The following is a 21,245-nucleotide window of genomic DNA, read 5'->3' on the forward strand; positions in this document are numbered from 1 at the left end:
ATGTTACCACACACTTCATTTTTACACATGCAAAACCATAAATACCTTAAACATAGTTAATAATGACTAGAAAAAAACAGAGACATTTTTGAAATAGTTGTGCTCATGTAGAAAATAACAAATATCCAAAGCTGTCAATCTATCATCTTTAGCAAGAACTAGAAATTTAGTTTTAAACTCTCTGCATGGAAGGTTTTCTATCATTAAGAAAATGTCTATCATCACAAAAAAGTCAATTGTGAAGGGAAGTAATTAGGAGCAATAAGATGAAACTAAGCAAAGGAATATTTAGACAGAATTGAAGTCAACTTTTTCTCACACTGTAGTCTGGATAAAGTCTCTGGCAGGAAAAAACTAATTCCATTTCATAGTACAGATTATTACATCAGACAGTTATAATTAGATTGGACAGTAGAAGCCTAGAACTAAAATACATACCGCAGCAGGTATGAAATTACTGAAATCTCCCATGCCCCAGCACTGTATTTAAAAATAATAAAATGTCCAGATTTCTTCAGTTTTATCTACAATGGCTATCAAAGTTGACATTTATATTTCAGAAAAAAAGAACCCTGCTGAATATATACATAATTTATGTTTTCAGCAGAACTTAATATCTTAATTTCGTAAAGCACTATTAGCAGATACTTGCTGCAAGTCCAAAATTAAATCCAGCATTAAATGAAACTTTGCTTTTCACACTAGAGAAGCATCATCTTAATGAATTTAATAGAGCTGGCAATGAAGTATTGTCTATATTAACAGGATCCTTTTAATGTAGTTATGAATTCGTAAGACAGGATTTCACAGCACAAACTCCTGATTCTCAAGAGATTTTTTTTTTGTTTTCAACAGAAATAAAATGAAACACCAGCAATCAATTACAACACTAAAAGCAAGAACAGGTAAAGAATGAAAATTCATAGGGAAGCCATAATCCTACTGTTATATGGCATACGACAAGCAATTCAAATAATATTTTAATGTTGTTTTCTTCTTTATATCATACTGATATATGAGACTTGCAAGATCCATTATTAAATGCTGAAGGTAAAGGAAAATAAACGAGAAACACAGAGAAGCTGGAAGAAAAGAATCAATGCTGACATTCATGTAAAATTTAAAAAGAAAAAAAAAAGAAGAAATAATAATAGTGCCAAGTGTCTATACAGAAGCTTATCTTCAGTTCTACTCAAAAAGAAAAAACGTGTTTCTGTCAATAACACCACCTTTAAATGTAGAGATATTTTATGCCTTTTACTTCATTAATGGAAACAAATACTGATAAATAGCATGGAACAATCCTTGGTACAGTCATTCAGTCATTTTTAATGCTCAACTCATTCTTCAATAGCTTTAAATGGCTCTTTTCCTTAGGAAAAAGGAGCAGTAAGTTTTCTTAGGTTCAGCAATAACAGCATACTCTCATCACCAGTGGTCATATGATCAGTTAAAAGAAAACAGAAATTAATTTATGCTTCATAATAAGTTTTTCACTTGTGAAATCTTAATTATAGAAAAATTCATTAAATGCCTTTATTTACAGAGAATGAATGCCAGCATAAAACAAACCAAATTTACCAATGTCGTTCTTCCAACAAACAGTGATTCACTAATGGAGCAAGAGAATTAACAATTATTTTTCTTACAGAATAACAGTAGGCAAAAATATAACTTGGCAGTATTTCTCTCTTGTTAATGTGGACACTAATTAGCATAGTTTTATAAAAAAGATTTGAATTAAATATGTCAAGGTCTCAGAATTGTTTGAATCCCTCTTTGTTTAATTAATCCAAATATTTAAATTAGCTTCCTCATGTAATTTGGTGTTTCAACCAGAATCCCACTGAATCCTACTGACAGGCACATAAAATTATTATTTGCAGACTGCTTATGGAGATCCCTTTTGAAACCTGCAACTAAAATAAAGATGTGATCCTTTTAAATAAAATATCTTTAAGAAGTCATGGTCTCTGTTAATTAGCCAAGCACTTCTCCTATTCTCTGACCATGAGAACTCACGCAGTAAAAAACTCACCAGGTTTGAGATTTTTCTTTTTATTGGTAAGTCTAGAATATTCATACAATCTATATTTCAGCTAAGACTTCTTTGCTACCTTTCCCAGTTTCCAGACATTGAAAGAAAAAAAAAAAGGGTTTTGGAAAGTTCAGTGATTAGTAAGTGTCCAAAACGCTATTTTGGAAAAGCCACGTGTTTACAGCACAGAAAGTAAACGCTCCTGTATGCCTTTGCCTCTTAGTTTGTTGTTTCCCCACAGTTCTCTTTGGACTATGGTCCTTGTAGCATTCGTGGAGTTCTCCATATTTTGTGTGATTTTTACTTGTTTTCGTTCACAGTACGAACTAGTTTTTCATTTCTCCTAGAATCCTAACACATCATTCGTAGGCATTTGTAATGAGTATTAACTGTCACTAGGAAAACATTCTTCCTCTGTTTTACTGAGATGGAGTTCCCACGATTTTAGCACAACTGTGAGTGTTGAACAAAACCTTACTCAGACCTAAGTGCAAATGGTCAGCAGATCATAGTTTCCCCCTCCCCAAAACAGTGTTACAGCACTGTTCAGGAATGGGAGAAAACAATGCGAGCCTGTCTCTTTTGTTGTGGTCTAAAAAGGGAAGCATGAGTTCTACCATTGAAACTTCTACCATGAAACTCCAATTATCCAGAAGTTCTGGAAAGATTTTATCTAAACAAGACTGGCTGTTTTCTCTTTTCATTTTAAAATGGATTGATGATATTAATTCTGTGTTAAAATAGATGATATATATGATGTTATAATGTACATAATAATTCTATGAAATTCCTGTTTCACCTTCTTTTCTATTCTAACAAACCCAATTTCAGATAATTACTCTTACAGATTAAAATGATCCTTGTCTCTCATTTCATTTTTTAAGCACTTCTTTGCAACCTGCACCTGTAAACAAGAATCTCATGTGAATGGACTCATAACTTCTTCAGGATGAGAAGAGATCCAAAAAATTCACATCTTACCCCATTTTCATTATCATGATTTTGAGGTAATCTGTAACTACATTGTTGTCTTGGCAAGTGTTAGAAGAAAGATCCATGTTCCTTATAAATAGATTAGTCTTCCAAAGAAAATTATCTATACATATGGTAAATTGTCTCTACCAAGGGAACAAATCAAGATCTGTGCTGGCCTGTTCCATTACTCTCAGTATACTTGACATGAATTCAGAAATCTAGCCAGCATTTGAAAGCATTAATGGCTACAAATCTTCTTAATGTCACAAACTGTATCACAGTTGTTTTAATTACAAGCAATATTATCCTACAAAAACAAACAAACAAACAAAAAACAACAAAACAAACAAACCCATACAGATTACCTTGGATTAATTTTGTCCTTTTCTTTTTAAATGGGGCTTCATTGGGAACGTTCGGAATAGATACAAACTCAATAATAAACCCTTAGCCACTAAAGAATCAGAGATGACATGGAGGGTGCTTACTGGAAGAAAAACAAAGACCTTCTCACCATGCTTTTCTAACTATTGACTAATTAACCAGTGCAAGGATGGACTGTTAAGAGAGGCAGTGTCCAATACTACTGGGCAGGATACAGTTGCTACCACAACACAAATTACAAAATAGTACATTGTCACACCTAAATGAAATAAAGTAGAAGTCAAAAAGATATTTCCTTTTCTTTCTCTCTGAAATAGAGGGCATGACTGTAAACTCTACTAATATGGTGTTTGTTAGAATAAAAAAATAAATCTTAATAAAGTGATACATAGATAATAAAGAGTCTGCTACACAGTTTACCGTTTTCAGATCACTGCCCTGGATCACACTGTGAACTCAAAGCAAAAAAAAATAATGAGAATAAAACAAATAGCTCCATGACCTGAAGCAATAAATGTACTCCTTTAAGTGGCAAATACCTGTTTTCACTGAGATACGACTGCCAACACCAATAGGTTAGCAAAATAGAATACTATTTTTTGAAAATATAGTACCTAAAAATGATAATAAAAAATTAATTCATGTACCCTTAACACATGTAGAAGATATATGTAACATTAAAAATAATCTTCCACAAATAAAAGCTTTTTTTCCCCTGCCTTGATTCTGTATTGCATTTTTAACAATACTTACACAGAATAAACTTTCCATGAGGAAATTACCACCTAATCACTGGATGAGAGAAGTGGTTAAAACATTGCTAAGATGCAATTTGACTGATAATCATTTTACTAACTTATTTGGACAACAATTGCCAAACAAGATCAGTTTTCAATTCCATCTAATTCACGATGCTACGTTGAGCAGTGTTTAGCACCAAATGTTTCAGAGGAAAGTCAAAGAAAGAGCAGAATAATCTAATGAGCGTTAGCTTGGCAAATTTACGGAAAAAACATCTAAATAGCACACTTTATGAAAGTGAAACTGAGCTCCATTTTATTCACACCACTTTAAACGGATTCTGTCATGTAGTATGCACCTTATTATTTTCAATTTAAGTATTAATAACTTAGCAACCTCAGAAATGGCAATAAGATAGTTAGTTTAAAGCCTATGTGCACTTACACCAGCATAACAACAGAATATTCCGACTGTTGACTGGTTAGAAATGTGTAGCTGTGCACTGAACCTGACATACCACTTTAGACACTAGACTCTTACTACAGTAAGAGTAATACTTTCCCTGTGTGTCACGTTACATCTGGTAAATATACAGGTTTAAATGCAAATTGAGAAACAGTCTGGAAGGATCAGACTAGGAAGAGAATAACATCCTTTGTACTAAAGAATACAAAAATATGTTACTTTAATGCTGCCAAAAGGTGAAAAAGCTGTAGGGCATGCAAGTATGGTGAGATTTGGAATGAGCTATTGAAATAAGTTATTCTTTCCAATCTCTTAATACATTTTGTAATTTAAAAAATAAAATTTAAGCTGCTTATGTAGTAAACACAGCTCATGTGTATTTGTGAGGTTAAAGTGCTTAAACAAAACAACCTCCACCTATAGTTACCTAAAATCAACTGGCATCAAGGGGGTTAACTATGTAACCTCACAAACCACATGGCAAAGAAAGCATTTCATTTCTAACCTCTGCTGCCAGTTGCTGAAGAGAAGGGGATGCAATAGGGTATAAAGTTGAGTTGCCTCTGACCGGAGTATGAAGGCTAACATAAGCCACAACATTTCTCTGAAGAACTCTCTTGAGATCCTACAAACACAAGCAGAGCAACAATTATTACTATGCATCATTATAATTAAGACATTTTTTGTTCTTTTGGCTCATTCTAGGGAAAAGCTGCACCCTACGTTTCTGTCCTCTGTGATTCCCTAAGAATTACTTAACTACTACCACTTACAGTATGCTGTTAAGAACTTCAAAGGGTATCTCAGCGTTATTTCTCTACATAGCACAAGTTATAATTTCATTTCACACATCATCTCAACAAAATGCAAACAGGCCTGGGAGGAATTAAAAATGACTACACTTGTAAGGCCCCAAATGAAAGCATTACATACTGTGAAACAACATCGTGGCCTTTTGAACTTATGCCTGACAGAAGACAAACTTCAAATGCAATCATTATCAACAGTTAAATGTACTCAAATTTTTAGAGACCAAATTCAGATTTGAATTATGTAACTTCCCCACTGGTTGAATATTATTATGTTTTAGACTACAAAAATAGTATATACAAACGGTTTCAATTATTATCTCTTTTTAAAAAAAAGATCCCCTTTGCCTTCTCAGTAATGAATTACTCTTTGCATGAAGTAGCTCTTTATATCAAACAGAAGGGGTATAACGCAATTACATCTCATGTAAAGCTGACTTGAAGTGGAACTAAACAAATTTTGCTTCCAGCCTGGAGCTTTTAAATTTTTTCACCCCCTCTTGTTTTTGAAGAATAATCATGCTGGAAGTATGAAACTTCAATGGGAGCTAGCTGCTTCTCACACATGATAAAAGGAAATTAACTCTTTCATTTTTATCCACTCCTTTAAACAAGCAGCCATGAATCTCTCTGCTAGCTGGTCCTTTAATTATCAGCTGAAGTCCACTGTAATCATACATGATCAAGAATACTCTGATGAGCTGTTTTGGTTTTTTTTCAATGCTGATTTCCATCCTGTTCAAAGGAGGAGCCCAAGGAATTGTCTGTGTCAGACTGCATCTAACTCCTTAGCACAAATATGTGAAAAGTGAATCAGAGCTAGCCATGAAGACACTGAAATGTTTATGTAATTATGTAAAGCACAGTATGGTTCCCTTCATTCAGTGTGTTCTCAGTTCAGTTCTCCCCACACTAAACCTATCAATTAAAAGCTAGTAACTGCTGAATGCCCCAGAAGGAGGAAATGTCCTCTAAGCTACTCCTGTGTCTAAGTTTTTTTGAGTTTTTTTTTCTCCCTTCACCAAACTTACAGTTCTCTGCTGATTTAGGGAGGGGAAACATCTCACAAAGGTGCTCTACATGTAACCTTTGCAGCTACAGAAATTACTTGCCATTTCATTATCACACATGCTCTGTTTCAGAGCTTCAGAATCAGCTTCTACAGGTGTTTTCATGGCATTTGCTATGGAGTACATGAATGTACACAGACGGCACAGTCCACTTAATGAACTATAATTTCTATATGGTAATTGCTTATAGTTTTCAAGCTTTCAACAAAATTAAGCATTAATGTAATAAGTCCTTTTAAAATTATTTTACCTCGGCCCATTCATATGAACCAATGTTCCCAAATGATGTTCCTCCCCATGAGCAGAAAACAATGGTCCGGTCAGGCCTCCAGCCCCTCTTAACCTTCAGCATCAAGGCCTGTATAAATGCTGTGATGATAGCAGTGCTGCTGGCCCACTCTTGTCCACCGTAACTATTCAAACTGTTGTGATGACTACCAACGATGACGTATCTGTCTGAAATGTGAAAAAAAACAAAAAAAACAGAGAAGAGAATCTTAATTCTTCTGGATACTAACATTAAAAGAATTTGAAAAAAATGAAAGATGAACTGTATTAGTAGTCTGTAATGTCATTAATACAACACAATGATGTCAACAAAACCTTATATGATCACGTGCAAGACAATCATACAATATACATACACAAAAATGTGAATACTACTTAAAAATAAATTTAAACAAATAGATGTATATACTTTCGTAATTTAACCTCTATGCCCTTGTGTTTGTTCTTTGCTTATTACTCTCCCTTCTCATAAATCTCACATATGCCATTTTTACAGTCAGGAGTTTGTCATATAGGTAGTCTAACAAAGTTTCACACTCACATTAGTGTGTTATGAAAAATCACAAATGAATAACCAGGAAACTCTATTTTCAATACTTATTGTCCAAAAAAAGAAAACAAAAAGTGTGGTAGTACAATGAGAAACAGAGAAGATACACAAAGTATTAGTACTCCCTCACCTGGAAGACTGTGTTCAGTGCTCACCACCCTATCTCAAAAAAGACATTGCAGAAATAGCAGTTGAGAAGCTGGTAACCAGAACGCTTATATATCGGGACTTAGACTTCCTTGTAAGAAGACACTGAAAAGACCTGGACTGCAGGTGTAGAGAGAAGACATGACAGAGGAATAGAGATAATGAATGACACAGAAAAGCTAAGTCAGACCTAGCAACTTTGATGATAATGGAAGGATGTACTTTTATAATATAAAATGCAAGAACTTTCATCCTGAAATAAAGAACAGGCCTGTGGTTATCCAGAAAAAAAAAACCACAATTCTTTTCAGAGATATTAAATTAAATCCTCATCTCTCAAGGTACAATATATAATGCAAATACTACCTCACAATTGTAAAGAACCTTACTGTATTCCAAAAGGATGATGTGGCATGAAACAAAAGGAATGGCTAGTGTGACTGACATGTATCAAGAAGTCTAAGCAGAGTTATGCTGAATGACTTATGAAACTCTTAGTCCTCTGTGAGATGAATTCACAGTCAAATCCTCTTTGCTTATTGCTTATCGATCAGTTGCTTATTGGTTGGATTCCGATATTTAGTAAATTCTCTTTCTGGTTCAGATCTAGACTTTTAAGGGTGTTCTTTCCATATCTCAGGCTATCAATAGAGGACGCAATAGTTATGAAGTGATGCCAGATCAACAATAATCTCTGGGTGTCATCTGGGTTCCAAAAACTGCAAAAAGCTTTTGTTTTCTTTCTTCATCCAAGAGGATTCATTCTTCAGTGTTGTCAGTACACTAGAACGTAGCAAAACACAGGTGGCAAAACGCCCACGTTTTATTTGTGCTTATGAAATGAAATATCTGCTCCTCAGTATTTTTTGCAGTGGTTGCTGCCTAGAAACAATTTTAACTCAATACCAGCATACTTTGTTTATAAAACCATCCTCTGTCAGGAGTTCTACTAGTTTTGTTCAAAAAAATACATGGTGATGTTGTTTTACACAAAGTCAAAAATGCTTTACGAATAGGGGTCTGTTATATAATTATAACATTTCAGTCAACTGCTTGGGGGGCGTACAGGTATGTAAATGACAATTTCTTTCTAAAAGCAGATAGCAAATTGAAAACTTAAGTGTACGTAACAATTACTTTTAACAAAATGCAATCTAAAACATAACTTTGCAACGTGTGTGTTACATCATGAAATGCTTAATTATAGGTTGCAGTGACAGTAAAAAAAAAAAACAACATAGGAACACTAACTCAATGTTAGGAAGTGGGAAGAGAAATGAATGGCCTTACAGGCTTTTAGGCTCCCAGAGGAAGCACCACTGCCGAAGTGATCAGACAGGATCAATGCTTATCCCGTGCTACAGCCTTGGTTCTGTCTGTGAACAGTGTAATTGAAGAGGAGTGGAAAGAGACCTTATGTAAAATAGTATAGGGCATTCTGGTAGAGAAGAAGGCTACAAGCAGTAACTTACTGTAGGAGATGCCAGCTGAATGAACAGGGGTAAAACATAATAGCTGGTGCCTCCTTTGAAATTCTTAATCTTTGCACATCTCTCCCTCTTGAACAGAGGCAGTACCCTGAAGCCATGACTACAGGAAAAGCACAGGAGAAAAAATGGTCATGCTTACAGAGGCAGCAGCTGTCCTTTCTCATAATCATTTGCTGAATCATGTAGAGAAAGAGATCACATGATAAGGAAAAAGAGAAAGAAAGGCCTAGAGTTAAAGGAAAAAAAATCTGTAGTGATATCTGATGGGATAGTGGTCAGGGTAGTGATGGGCTGGACAACAGGGATTTATGATTAAAAAAGAGTGACTTCATACTGTCTCATCTTGTTACACATCCCATTTTCAACCAGCTCCAACAGAGCTACAAAATCAGTACTATGGTTTTCAGGTTTTGAGAAGCTATCAACTATTACCCTTTCCTCTGCTCCTAAATCCGTTAATATCTTGGCTGGATTTCAGATGCTCATGATTACTCCTCAGATCAAATGTCAAACCAGATAGCCATTATATCGATGGCTTTGTCTGTGTGCAAGGAGCCCTTCAAGAAAAAAAAAAACAACAAACCCAAACAAACAAAAAACTCAGCAGTGCTTTGCAGTCTTTCATTAAGCACTGAAGATAAATTTTGCTTTCTTTCTGCATTTCTGGGAACATAAAGGCAAATATTTCAGATGTAATACTAGCAAAACCCCATGAAAATGACAGAATTAATGCCACAAAACCATCAATTATTCAAATCAATTGAGAGGGCATAACTACAGCATGAACCAAGAAGAGCAGAGAAACAAAGGAAGGTTTAACATCGATTCTGTGCAAAATGCCGTCCAAGGGGAGGGTTACAGGCCTAACTCGTGTCCACATTAGAAGCCAGTTGCTACAGCTCTTGTTCAGCAAGACATTTATGGGACAAACTGCTGGCATCTGGGTAGTGCTATTGACTTCATGTGATTTTAAATTCTTTACAATTTAAAATATAAAGTTAAGCATATATTGACACATTTTTAAAAAATAACTCCTTATTAAAAACACAATAAGATGATGAAAGACTCAGGTAAAGAGAAGATAAAGAATTTATTAAGCAGAAACTGATGCATGCTTTTTATTATTTGTCTTGCTTCTGTTTCACACTCCAGTAGACAGTATGTGTAAACACGGCAATTTCTACCTTTCAAATTCTATGACAGCTATTTGCAAAACACAGCAGACTAGTAACTTCAAATTCTTGGAGGAAATTAAATCCTTTATTGAAACTAAATTCACTGTGGCAATTGTTTTCTATGGTGTTTTGAAAAAAAAAAAAAATTGTTCTGGTGAGAAGTACGGCTTTCAGCACACACAAAAACTGGGTCATTATTATGCTAATGGAATAAACTGAAATCTTCTCCACCTCCTTCATTTCAGATTTTAAGTGATGGAATAACTGTCCCACCTCCTAAGGGACTGTAGATAAGTTCGTAATCTTTCTTCTGAAACTAGTAAAAGAATCCTAGAATGGTTTGGGTTGGGAGGGACCTTAAAGATCACCTAGTTCCAACCCCCTACCCTGGGCAGGGACACCTCCCACTAGACCACGCTGCTCAGAGGCCCATCTAACCTGGTCTTGAACACTTCCAGTGATGGAGCACCCACAACTTCCCCAGGCAACCTGTTCCAGTACCTCCTAGTGCCTCACATTGAAGTACTTCCTTACATCTAACCTATATCTTCCAGTCTGAAGCCAATACCCCTCAAACCTATCACTACAGGCCCTTGCATAAAGTCCCTCCCCAGTTTTCCTATTATAGGGACCCTTCAGATATTTGAAGGCCACCAGTAAGGTCTCCGAAGAGACTTCTCTTCTCCAGACTGAACAACCTCAACTCTCTCGGTCTGTCCTTGTAGAAGCAGTGCTCCAACCCTCTGGATCAAGGCAAATGTGATGATGTTTTGATGATGATGCCATCTGCACATGAGGAGTTGGACTGGGTCTACCACACTTTGCCCAACGAAAGTAACCAGCAACTGTGCTAATTCATGTTGTAGAAACCCTTCCACTTTCAGGCAAATTCCCTTGCAGACAGAATAAGCTTGAAATGATCTTCATTCCTACAATGTGCTTATTATTTTTGTCTACAGACAGTGTCAAAGGAAGGAGAATGTTTGTGGTTTATGTCACACTTGCATTTAGAATCTTACTGTTTAATTCTTAGACATACAGAACAGTAATTATTATTCATAGACTTGTATAAAACTAGCTTAGGGCATGATTGTAACACAAAACAAGGCTGTAGCAAGTATGATTAAGAACTCAGTCACAGGTTTTTGTAGGCTATAATTACATTTGATATTAGATTCTTAACTAAGCCAGAGATCATGCTGCCCTACACTTTGGTTTCAGTGATACACTTGAGTTACGTAGAGATGTTCTAGACTTGAAGAACAGCATTTTACTAATCTCAAAATTCTGCTACCATGACAGAGTAGAAAAACCAAAACCTTTTCTAAAGTTGTATAGACAGCTTGCACATTAATTCAAATCACGCAATTCAGTATACCCTGAAATTAAAACTATCAACCTAGTTACTTGGTATAAAATACTAATACCCTCTATAGACTACATGCAATTCCTGCTTGCTCTGTAAAAATATCCTCATTGCAACTATAATACCCCCTCGAGCCCACTCTCTGTTTAATCCTTATGTTCTGTTTTGTCATAAATCAAATCACAAAATGACCACAAAGGTTGTCTCCTTCCCCTGCACTAGTGCATTACCTGGGAAAAGAGAATCCTGACCCCAGCTATCACTCCCAGCCATGAAACAAATAATCGATGCAAATGATAAAGGGCTACTTACCAGGAAATACAGCTCCTCTTAAATAACCAATAACATTAGAAATTGTCTTGTAAGTTGTGATTGACTGAATATTCAGACTGATGATTTTTTTACCTGTTAAAAGATAAAAAAAAAAAAAAAAAAAAAAAAAAAAAAAAAAGTTAAATGTCTTTATCCAGCCCAGAAATCTACATGCCACAAATACAAATTACACACACACACACACACACAAGTGAAAACAAAGAAAAAAGATACTGAGGAGAAACTAGAGATTAAACCATGAAATTTTAAATTATTTTCCTGGTCCTATTTTAGCAGTGGGGTTCAAAGCTGGAATCTTAAAAGAGAGCTCTACTCCTTGAGTTAAAAGATCACTCAATTCAATCAATCCGACAAATGCTGCCAGAATACAAAAGGAAAAAAAAAAAAAAAAAAACAAACCCAAACAGCTTACTCAGTGGTAGGATTTACATAATTCCATAATTCTATGATAAGGAATTTATCCTAATCTTTATAGGTTTTTTTTACCTAATCCTTCACCCAGGCCAATCTTTCAATAACATTCACAAAATTACACCTGGTTTATATTACAGTATTCTTCTGGAGAAAAATTCCTATACTAAATCAGAAAGGGAAAGTTAGACCTCTGCATTACTAATCACTTTGCCAGCATAGACTTTGGTGATGTACCTGTGAACTTATACCACCACAGGAGAGATTTTGTTGGCTTAGCTGGTATCGCCTGAGGAAATGGTGTAAATACAAAGACAGAAAAATTCCCAAACCTGCTAAAACATAAGGGATTTGCCAGTATTGCTATGCCAGTTGAGAACACAGGACAGGATAAAGCCAGAGAAAAATAAATGTCTGTGTTAAAATACCTTAAAAACAAAAAAATTAACTGTCCTCCTGCAGAGAATTCCCGTCACTCCCTCTGTCCCCCAGGTGGAACACCCTAACCACACTAACTCCTGCAGTCTGTGGCAATGGGAACAAATCAACTAACTACAGAGAGCTGCAGATACCTTTAAAATGTTTCGTTTGCATTATAATAGACTGTATTAACATTCATCTCATCTGAAAGGTCATAACTTCTATCTGAGAAAAGTGAAAATGTCTTAAACTGCTCTAACTTAAATGCTAGCAACTGTCTGATGATAAGCACTGTGTCATCCTAGACCTTCAGGGAGTTTGCCTTACATCCAGAGTACTGCACCACCCTCATGACACAGACCTGTGCTTAAAGGCGTCTTTGAGTCAGAATTCCTTTAATGTCCCTATCCCAACTGTCATAGAACAAAATTAAAATCCTGCATGGATCATTTTGCTCTCTCTCTCAGGCTATTATCCTCCCACAGATGTATTTCGAACAGTTTGCTTCCTGGCTTTGTTTCTCGAGATGTGTGGAATACGTAAGTGGGGAGTTTACTGCAACATGTAAAATAAAACTAATACATCCCTGCAATACCATTCTTCAAGGTTCATTTACTGGTACTTCATCTGGTAAATTTACTTTAAAGTTCTTTTAAAATGAAATCCAATACATTTTCATTCACTAGTCTTCATTGATATTTGAAAAATGCCACCCAACCTCTAGAATCTTTGTTTTGAAAAAAATGTGCGAGCAATATTTATTCTACTTTTTACTCTGATAAAACCTCCTTTGTTATCAGCAGATGTGTCCTCTGTGTGAGAACTCTGCTTCTGCTAGAACACAACAGTCAAGTCAAGCACAGTGCATCAAAAATAAACCACAAACAGTTTTGCTTTAACCAATTAATATTTTGTCATACATTTGATTTAATTAATAGTTATAATAATCTAACTAGTAATTTAAAGATAGTTAATTTAATTAATAATTTGAATGAGTATTTTTGTCAATATGCTTGTCACATATCAGTTAATATTTTGATCTGTCATGCATATGTTGGGGTTTTAGTCATAATTAACTTTCCCTTCTGATCTAAGTTAATGTAGAGTTTAGTAATATTGTGTGGTCATGAATTGTGTTTCTTCTATAAATCTACAGATATTAGTCTAGAAATCTAAAAAAACCAAATAATTTAAAAAAATAATCCAGCGGTTCCTGGGACTGTACTGTCACCTCTGACCTTTTTTTTTTTTTTTTAAGTCTTCTAAAACAACGTGAAAACAGCCCATGGCATCCATGTTCATTAAGCAGTTCAAATTTAATCTATACTATGCAAGTTGCTTCTTGCTGCCCTTTCTCACCTACAACCATTCTAGAGCTAATTTACTCTGCTTTAAAGAGGTTTTCAAGCCAAAACTGATTTCCATTCCTTTACTAACCCTACAACACTTTAGAGATCTGTTTCTTTAGGCCCCATTTCAGAGGAAAATAAGATAAATCCCTTTGAAGACAACTGACTTAACTGTTTCTCCTTAATCAACATCAGCTATCCAGGCTTCAACTGACAATGAAGAAACAGAAAATTAGCTTCTGGCAATACACATATTCTGGAATCAGATATTCAAGTTAATAGTCATGTAACACAGTAGTCAGCTTAAAGTGACTTGGGCTTAAAGGCTTAGTAAACCAGATGAAAAGGCCAAAAGTGCTCTTCAGAATACACAGAAGTAGTGAAATTTAATCCCCCTTAAATAGTTCTGACAACAAAACTCTCTTCCTAAAGCTATATTTTAAAGATCTTGACAACTTTCTCTTTTTTTTCTGTATTCTCTGGGAAACTACAAGGAGACTTTAGCTTGACGTTATTTGGGATGCACTTTATGTAAGCCAAAAGCTACTTCTGAAATAGAAGAAAAGTATTTATTGTCAATCGTATTTACTTATTGACTTGAAATTTGTAATTTGTTTTATGCCACATGACTACCTTCTCTTCTCACAATTACATTGGTGCTTTCTGAAAAGTAGGGTTATTTCCCACCCATCTGGTTGACAATTTTAGAACTCTGGATGAAAAAGAACCTACTATTTGTAGCCTATAAAATCATCCATATTTTATTCTTTTTTTTTTCTTCTTCTAATCTTATCCTAAGCTCATATGCCTCTCTCACAGCAGAGCACAAGTCTGAGCCTGATTTTTTCAAACATGTTAGTTAAATTATGGAACCCTGATCACACTAAACACCCATAATCAGACAGTTTTCTGAGCATACCTTTAAGTACTGGATTTTAAATAGCACCATTAGGGACTTAGGTTTGAAAATGGAACTAATTTGACAAGACTTTTGCAAATCATTCTAAAATTGCCCTACATGCACATATAACTCCAGAGTATAGAAGCACCAATTATTAACTGAATTCATGCATTTTGACAATACAGTTCTTGGAACATAAAATCAGAAGTTATTCCAGAAGATTGCAGAAACAAGGTACATTGAATAACTTCAAGTAACCCAGTTTTTAAGATGAATATAATTCCTGCTTAAAGCAACATAAACCACACCTGAATAAAAATACATCAGCTTCTAATCATAATTAAAGACAAGCTTTCAAACATCATCAAATGTCCACGGCCACATTACTTAGGGGGCACTATTTTAGCTGACTTAGTCAGGATAAAATCACATTCAACAGATTTCATGTTCCAGTTACTCAAAAACTTATGTCAAACTAATAATTCAATTGCTAACTTTCTGAGCAGACACTGCCAAGCTTTTCAGACATCCCTGAAGGCTAGTATTTTTTTTAAATAATGAAAGATACAGTTTTCATAAAGTTATTTGCCCCAAGACCTGAGGCTTTAAAGTAATATCAAATACCACAGAACATGATGATACAGTAAGAACCAGCTGAACTTGTAGAACAATGTAGAAACATTGTAAGCTATTTACATAGAATGAATAATCAAATATTTCATAGATTTCTTATATTCTATTGGCAGTACTATACAGAATAAAATAGACTGGTATGCAATATTTGGAACATCCTGTTAAATACACTGATATGATAATTATACATTAAAACATATAACAGTAGATTTTGCTGTCATTTGGAACAAATGCTTCATTTTCTTCAGATATTTTCTAGAATAACAGTGTAAAATTCTGAACTGCTACCGCCATTTTAGGCTGCCTTTAATGGACTTTGGAAATCTTTCTGGACTGTGAAACATTTTTTAGTTAGTTCTCAGTATTTCATCATGCAAATTTGAGGTCAAAACCTTATTGACACCATATTTTATATTAGGTTCAATTAAGTTCACACATAGGACTCTAAACGAAGAAATGTAGTTGTCATAAGCATTTATATAGCAATACAACTTGCATACCAAAAAATACTATATGCAACATAACTACTTAAAAAGGCAAATAAACATCTAAAATAGTATATATTTAACAATATATTATGTCTGAAAAAGTGTGACTCTATCAAATTGCACATGCAAAAATGAATACTGAATCTATGACAATGTACAGTACTGTTGAAATATAAAATTATTTGTGCAGAAATATATCAAAACACCTAGACAGACAACCCTGTAACAAAAAGTCTTTAATGGTTGTTGGTGGGAGTGGTGTTTTGTTTTTTTTTTTTTAAATAAGCAGTACACCATCTATATTCAGCCTCTTTGAAATCTAGTATCTCTAACTTTTCTCCCTGCTAGATTTTTACTTGATTAACCAACTATGTTGCCTACTAATAACATATTCTTTTCATATTCATAGGTCCCGAGTCCTCAAGCCCAGTCTTGGTCTGAAGATCTTAATGAATAAACTTTTTGCTATTTGATCATATTTTCTAACCTACAATAAGGAATCTAACAATAAATCTATTTAGATGAAAAGCTTTTGAGAATAAGTGCTGTGTAGAATAAAGTCCTCTAAGGAAGTTCTAAACTGGGATGGCCTAATGCATACAGAATAAATGTGTCACACTCAGTATCAAAGACAGCTGTGAATTTTGAGAATGCTTCATATCATGGTATTAAATTTTATATTCTTATACTATTTTGAGAGATTCTTTACCTGCTTTACAGCAATCAAAAGCATAGCATCACACAGAAAAACAATGACTCAGAATAGAATTCTGAAAATACATCTTGATCAGTTACAATTCTGGTAGAAAAACTCCGGAGTTTCAAGTAGGAGTAGAGAGAAGATATAAAAAAAAAAAAAAAATGCTTCACACTCTTCATGCTTAATTTTTTTCATGAACTTCTCTTTTAAAAGGGACCAGAATTTAAATCTATCACAAAGAGAAAATCCAGGATTATTAGAATGTTTGTGAGTTTTCATATATGGTATGTCTGTATTACATCAGACTCCTTTACTTAATATGTACTTCTTGGAAATGCCCCTACCTGCAGAACATCATTCCGTTTCTACTGTTAGGTACAAAGAATTCAAATTGGGAGATACAGTAATGTGCACTGCCACACAGTATGCTGGCATCTTTCCCTAGTATTTAAGTTTAGCGTAGTGCAAATATCTAGAAATTATGGGATTGTTTGCATATTGGTGTCATAGCATATGATGGCACAGCCAAGATTTATTAAATAGACTAGTCTTTCTTTTCTCTGACAGGAAGGAAGCTACAAAGGAGAAACACATCTAACAACATCACCAGGCTGTAGCCTAGCAGGAGGATAGATAAATATATACCCTTTATCTTTCCATGCTCTTCCTGTGACTGAAAAGAAGACAGGCTTGATTTGCACTAGTGCAGCACTTGGCAGAGAACTTGATTTGTCTTGGATGATGATCATGTAATATGGAAACTGAATGACACTTCCAATTATTTGTTTTCTATAATTAATGTTTCAAATTTCACAATTGGAGTTGACTATAAAACTCTATATAACGACCATCTGACATGTGGAACTGTATAAAATAAATGTTCAAAGTCTTACAAAAATTCTTCTTTATATTATGTTACAAACATTTTCAGTCATTTCTAGTTATCTGTTCCACTGTTTTTGGTAGAGGATGTGGATTTGTTTGCAGCTTACAATGAAGTTTTGCACTGTAGTCATTACAATGATCCAGTGTTTATTGATGACTGCATTTTGTAGGCTAAAAAAGGTTGCAGAAGATCAGATAATTCTACCTAAAAAGCATTTCGATCTAAGTAATTTAACAGCTATAGCAGAATTCTGGGAGTCTTTGTGTATCTGGCTTTATTATTCAGTGTTTGATATCATTTAAGTTTCTTAAACTATTCATGCTTTGGTTTTACTATATTATAAGTTAAAATACAGAAAGAACCCTACACGTACTTCATAGCAAAAGGCATTAAGAGCTCATAAGAAATAGTATCATATTCTATGTATGTTAACTCTAGTGATATTCTCTGAAACAATACACCTTCAATGATCTTGACTGACCCAGATGAAGAGAGAAATAGAGTTGGATTTAAATATCAGTCAGCTAAAGAAACTTAGAAGCCTTTAAGTGAGATCAAAGTATGAATGCTTGCATCAGATGTCCTGTAATTTGAGTGAGCCTGCTCAGGCATAGCAGGTCAGACCAACTGGTTGTCCAGTCCTTATCTCCAAGAGTGACCAACTATGTATATCTGAAGTATATAAGAACAGCATGAGTGTGTAGTGATTCTTTCCTAAGACGTTAGTGTGTGTGAGTGTTAAAACTTCTGGGATTATTTTGGGCTTTGTTCCTCAGTGAATTCTTGAGTCATGTAAATTTTTAGTATGTACAGTATCCTGTGGCTGAAGAGGAAGGAGGGAAATGGACATTTATTAATAGCCATTTACAAAAAACTTGAATGTTGCCCATCATAAAACCCTATCTCTCTTGGTGACTGTCTCCTCACTGTTTAAAACAATTTTTAATTTACTTATTGTATACTCTAATTTTAAATAGCTATTTAGCCACATGAATAGATTTCCTCACATACCGTATTTTATTTTTCTAGAGCTCTAGAGAGGATCTTGGTTGAAAGCCTTTCAGACAATCTCTGCTTCATCTCCCTATGTACAAGTCTGACAATTCAAATTCCTCAGGGTTCCATTCATTCCCTGAAAAACATCACACCTTTCTCCCGATATACCGTATGACAATGAAAGCTATTTAATCATGCAAGTTGATCTGTGAAATCCTCAAATCAGTCTAACCTTCTGCCACAGACAGCTGAGATTGATCCCAGGTGAAATCCTACACCTTTCTCATCTTCCTCTTCTCAGATGTGAATCACCTGAGTATGAAGACTGACACTTAAATCCAAAGAGGAAAAAGTACACATGTATCTCTAGTGTGTTTCGCTACCTGACTTCCAGGCTATCAGGCTTTCCATTTAATACCAAAGTATATGGTCATTAGCAAGGAAAAACATTCTATAAATTAAATTCCACTAGATAGACTTACTTTAAATACTCAAGTGATTAATTGAAAAGCGATGATTTTCCCCTGACTGAAATGTACCAACTGGCAGGTAACTTAACAAACAGAAAAAGTTTATTGCAACACAGCAGGACTTCCTACATTTATGTTTATAGGAGTGCATTAGTTTTACAACAACCTTCACCATGTTCTAGCAAATAACCTAGTAATACTCTGTAAAAAAAAAAAAAAAAAAAAAAAAAGAGGGCTTCAGAAGTGTGCAGTTTCTCTATAAAACTTCACTTTTAAATTTTTCTTAATTGCACATTAAGAACAATGCACCATACTAAGCAAAAAGCAAATCTAATTACTAACTTTGGCTAAGACAAAACTAATAACTAACTTCAACGCCCACTATCTGCTTTGCTGGTTCTAGGCATTAGACATATCTCAGATATTTCTCTCCATATCCCTCCACTCCCTCTGTCACATTATGTCTCTTGAAAACTGCAAGGCTAAGGGAAAAAAGAGGCAATGTAAAAAAACTATATATAAATGTTTAATCATTACTGATGAATCTGCTGTTCAGCTTTCTGAAACATACTGATGAGAGAATGATGATCATTTTATTCTAACAAATTTTAAGCCAACCAATCATCTGAATTGCTCATTCACCTCTTTTGACAGATAAGTGATGAATTCTATGTCAGAAGTGAAAACTCTCTCTTAAGCTTCTTCAAATCAACAGGAAGACTGCAAATTCAGCCTTCACTGTTTTCATGTGCTTTGCTCTGTTCAGCATTTTCTCTTTAGCTATTATTATTGTTATTATTATTAAACAGTTATACAAAATTTCTTTTCATGCGACAAGTTTTTTATCTCTTCCATTAAGGCTGCTACTGAACAATTCAGCATACTATATGCTACAGCATATCTATAGTTCCACCACAATTTTAAGGCAAAAGATATCATAATGCATTATAGAATTATGCAAGGTTTCTTATTATAGATCCTACTTGCTCAACAAATTTATATATTTTTAAAAAACTCCCACATGTATTACTGTGGTTCAGAAGTTTTACATGACATCTGACACAAGCTACTGCGTTCACTCAGACTAAGCTGGGCATGGATTGTCTCCTACTAAACTGCTGGCTTGGAATATTCTTTCTTTCCAGAAATTTTCCATGACACAGAAATCTTGCCTTTTCAGGGAAATAAACAGACATGCTACATCTTTCACAGAAAAAGTAGAATAAGGTACCCTTTAGATGATTCTGTCCTGCAACCTGCACAAAACGTTTTGAGAAACAGATGGTGTAGCCTTTTACCTTTCTAAAATGAGTATCATTTGCCAGCCCAAATTCACCCTTTCCTTCAGGCACTTCATCTGTTGAAAATTCCCACAACACTAGCAATCTTCACACATCCTACCTGGAATGGTTAAACACTTGTTCCTTCCAAAATGACCTTTTCTTGTTTATGTAGTTTTTGTCTCCTGTTTGTGGGGAAGATAGATGCCTAGCCAGCCATGCATGGAGAGCAGTAGCCCTGCCTAACCACAACAGCTTAAGCAATAAAGCATGAGGTCTTTCTGCCTTTCTTTTTAGTATGTATAACTACAAATGCTAACACAAGTCATAAAATTAATCAGCCTTTTTTATGACTTGTTGTATTCCTATTCCACAATAACCTTCCAAAAGCAATAAACAAGTGATACAGCACATATGTGATAGTGGAATGGTTGCCCTTAAAATTTGCTTTTACTGTTATCACTGTTATTTAGCACAGGATACAGTAGCTAAATTAATTTACCTCCTCCCTTCCAAGACCACTGCTTCAGATCAATTAATTTAAAAAGTGTTATAATAAAAGGTACCAGTCTTTCCTGCATTTTTTTTTCTGGTGAAAGATAAACTAGTAAAAAATAAAACTTAAGACAGAATTACTGTTTAACCATGCATCTCATCTGGGAAGTGTTCCTTCCTTCCCTGACACACTGTGCAATATCTCCGCTGGAAAACCTTTTTCTCACTTTTTTCCTCCACGTCAGCAATAAGTTAGTTTGAGCGATAATCTGCATGACTTTGCTAACGGCATTATCTCTGTAGAGATACTCTGAACACGTTCTTTCATTACATCTAGCTCTACTCAAGGTATTTAGTTCTTATCATGATGACCGTTTTCCTGCTG

The 21,245-nt window shown here is 34.7% G+C and overlaps 1 protein-coding gene across 1 annotated transcript in view; it reads right to left on the reverse strand.

Annotated features, from left to right (window-relative positions):
• NAALADL2 (N-acetylated alpha-linked acidic dipeptidase-like 2) overlaps positions 1-21,245 on the reverse strand; it is a gene marked incomplete at its 5' end in the record, with an annotated part of 171,305 nt that overhangs the window by 106,623 nt on the left and 43,437 nt on the right. Inside the window, 3 exons of the mRNA XM_008947550.1 lie at positions 5,109-5,228; positions 6,733-6,938; positions 11,811-11,903. Coding sequence (XP_008945798.1) covers positions 5,109-5,228; positions 6,733-6,938; positions 11,811-11,903 — 419 coding nt within the window. The remainder of the gene's footprint in view (positions 1-5,108; positions 5,229-6,732; positions 6,939-11,810; positions 11,904-21,245) is intronic.

The sequence above is a fragment of the Merops nubicus genome, unplaced genomic scaffold (assembly GCF_000691845.1).
Source record: "Merops nubicus isolate BGI_N331 unplaced genomic scaffold, ASM69184v1 scaffold589, whole genome shotgun sequence".
In the NCBI taxonomy this organism is placed as follows: domain Eukaryota; kingdom Metazoa; phylum Chordata; class Aves; order Coraciiformes; family Meropidae; genus Merops; species Merops nubicus.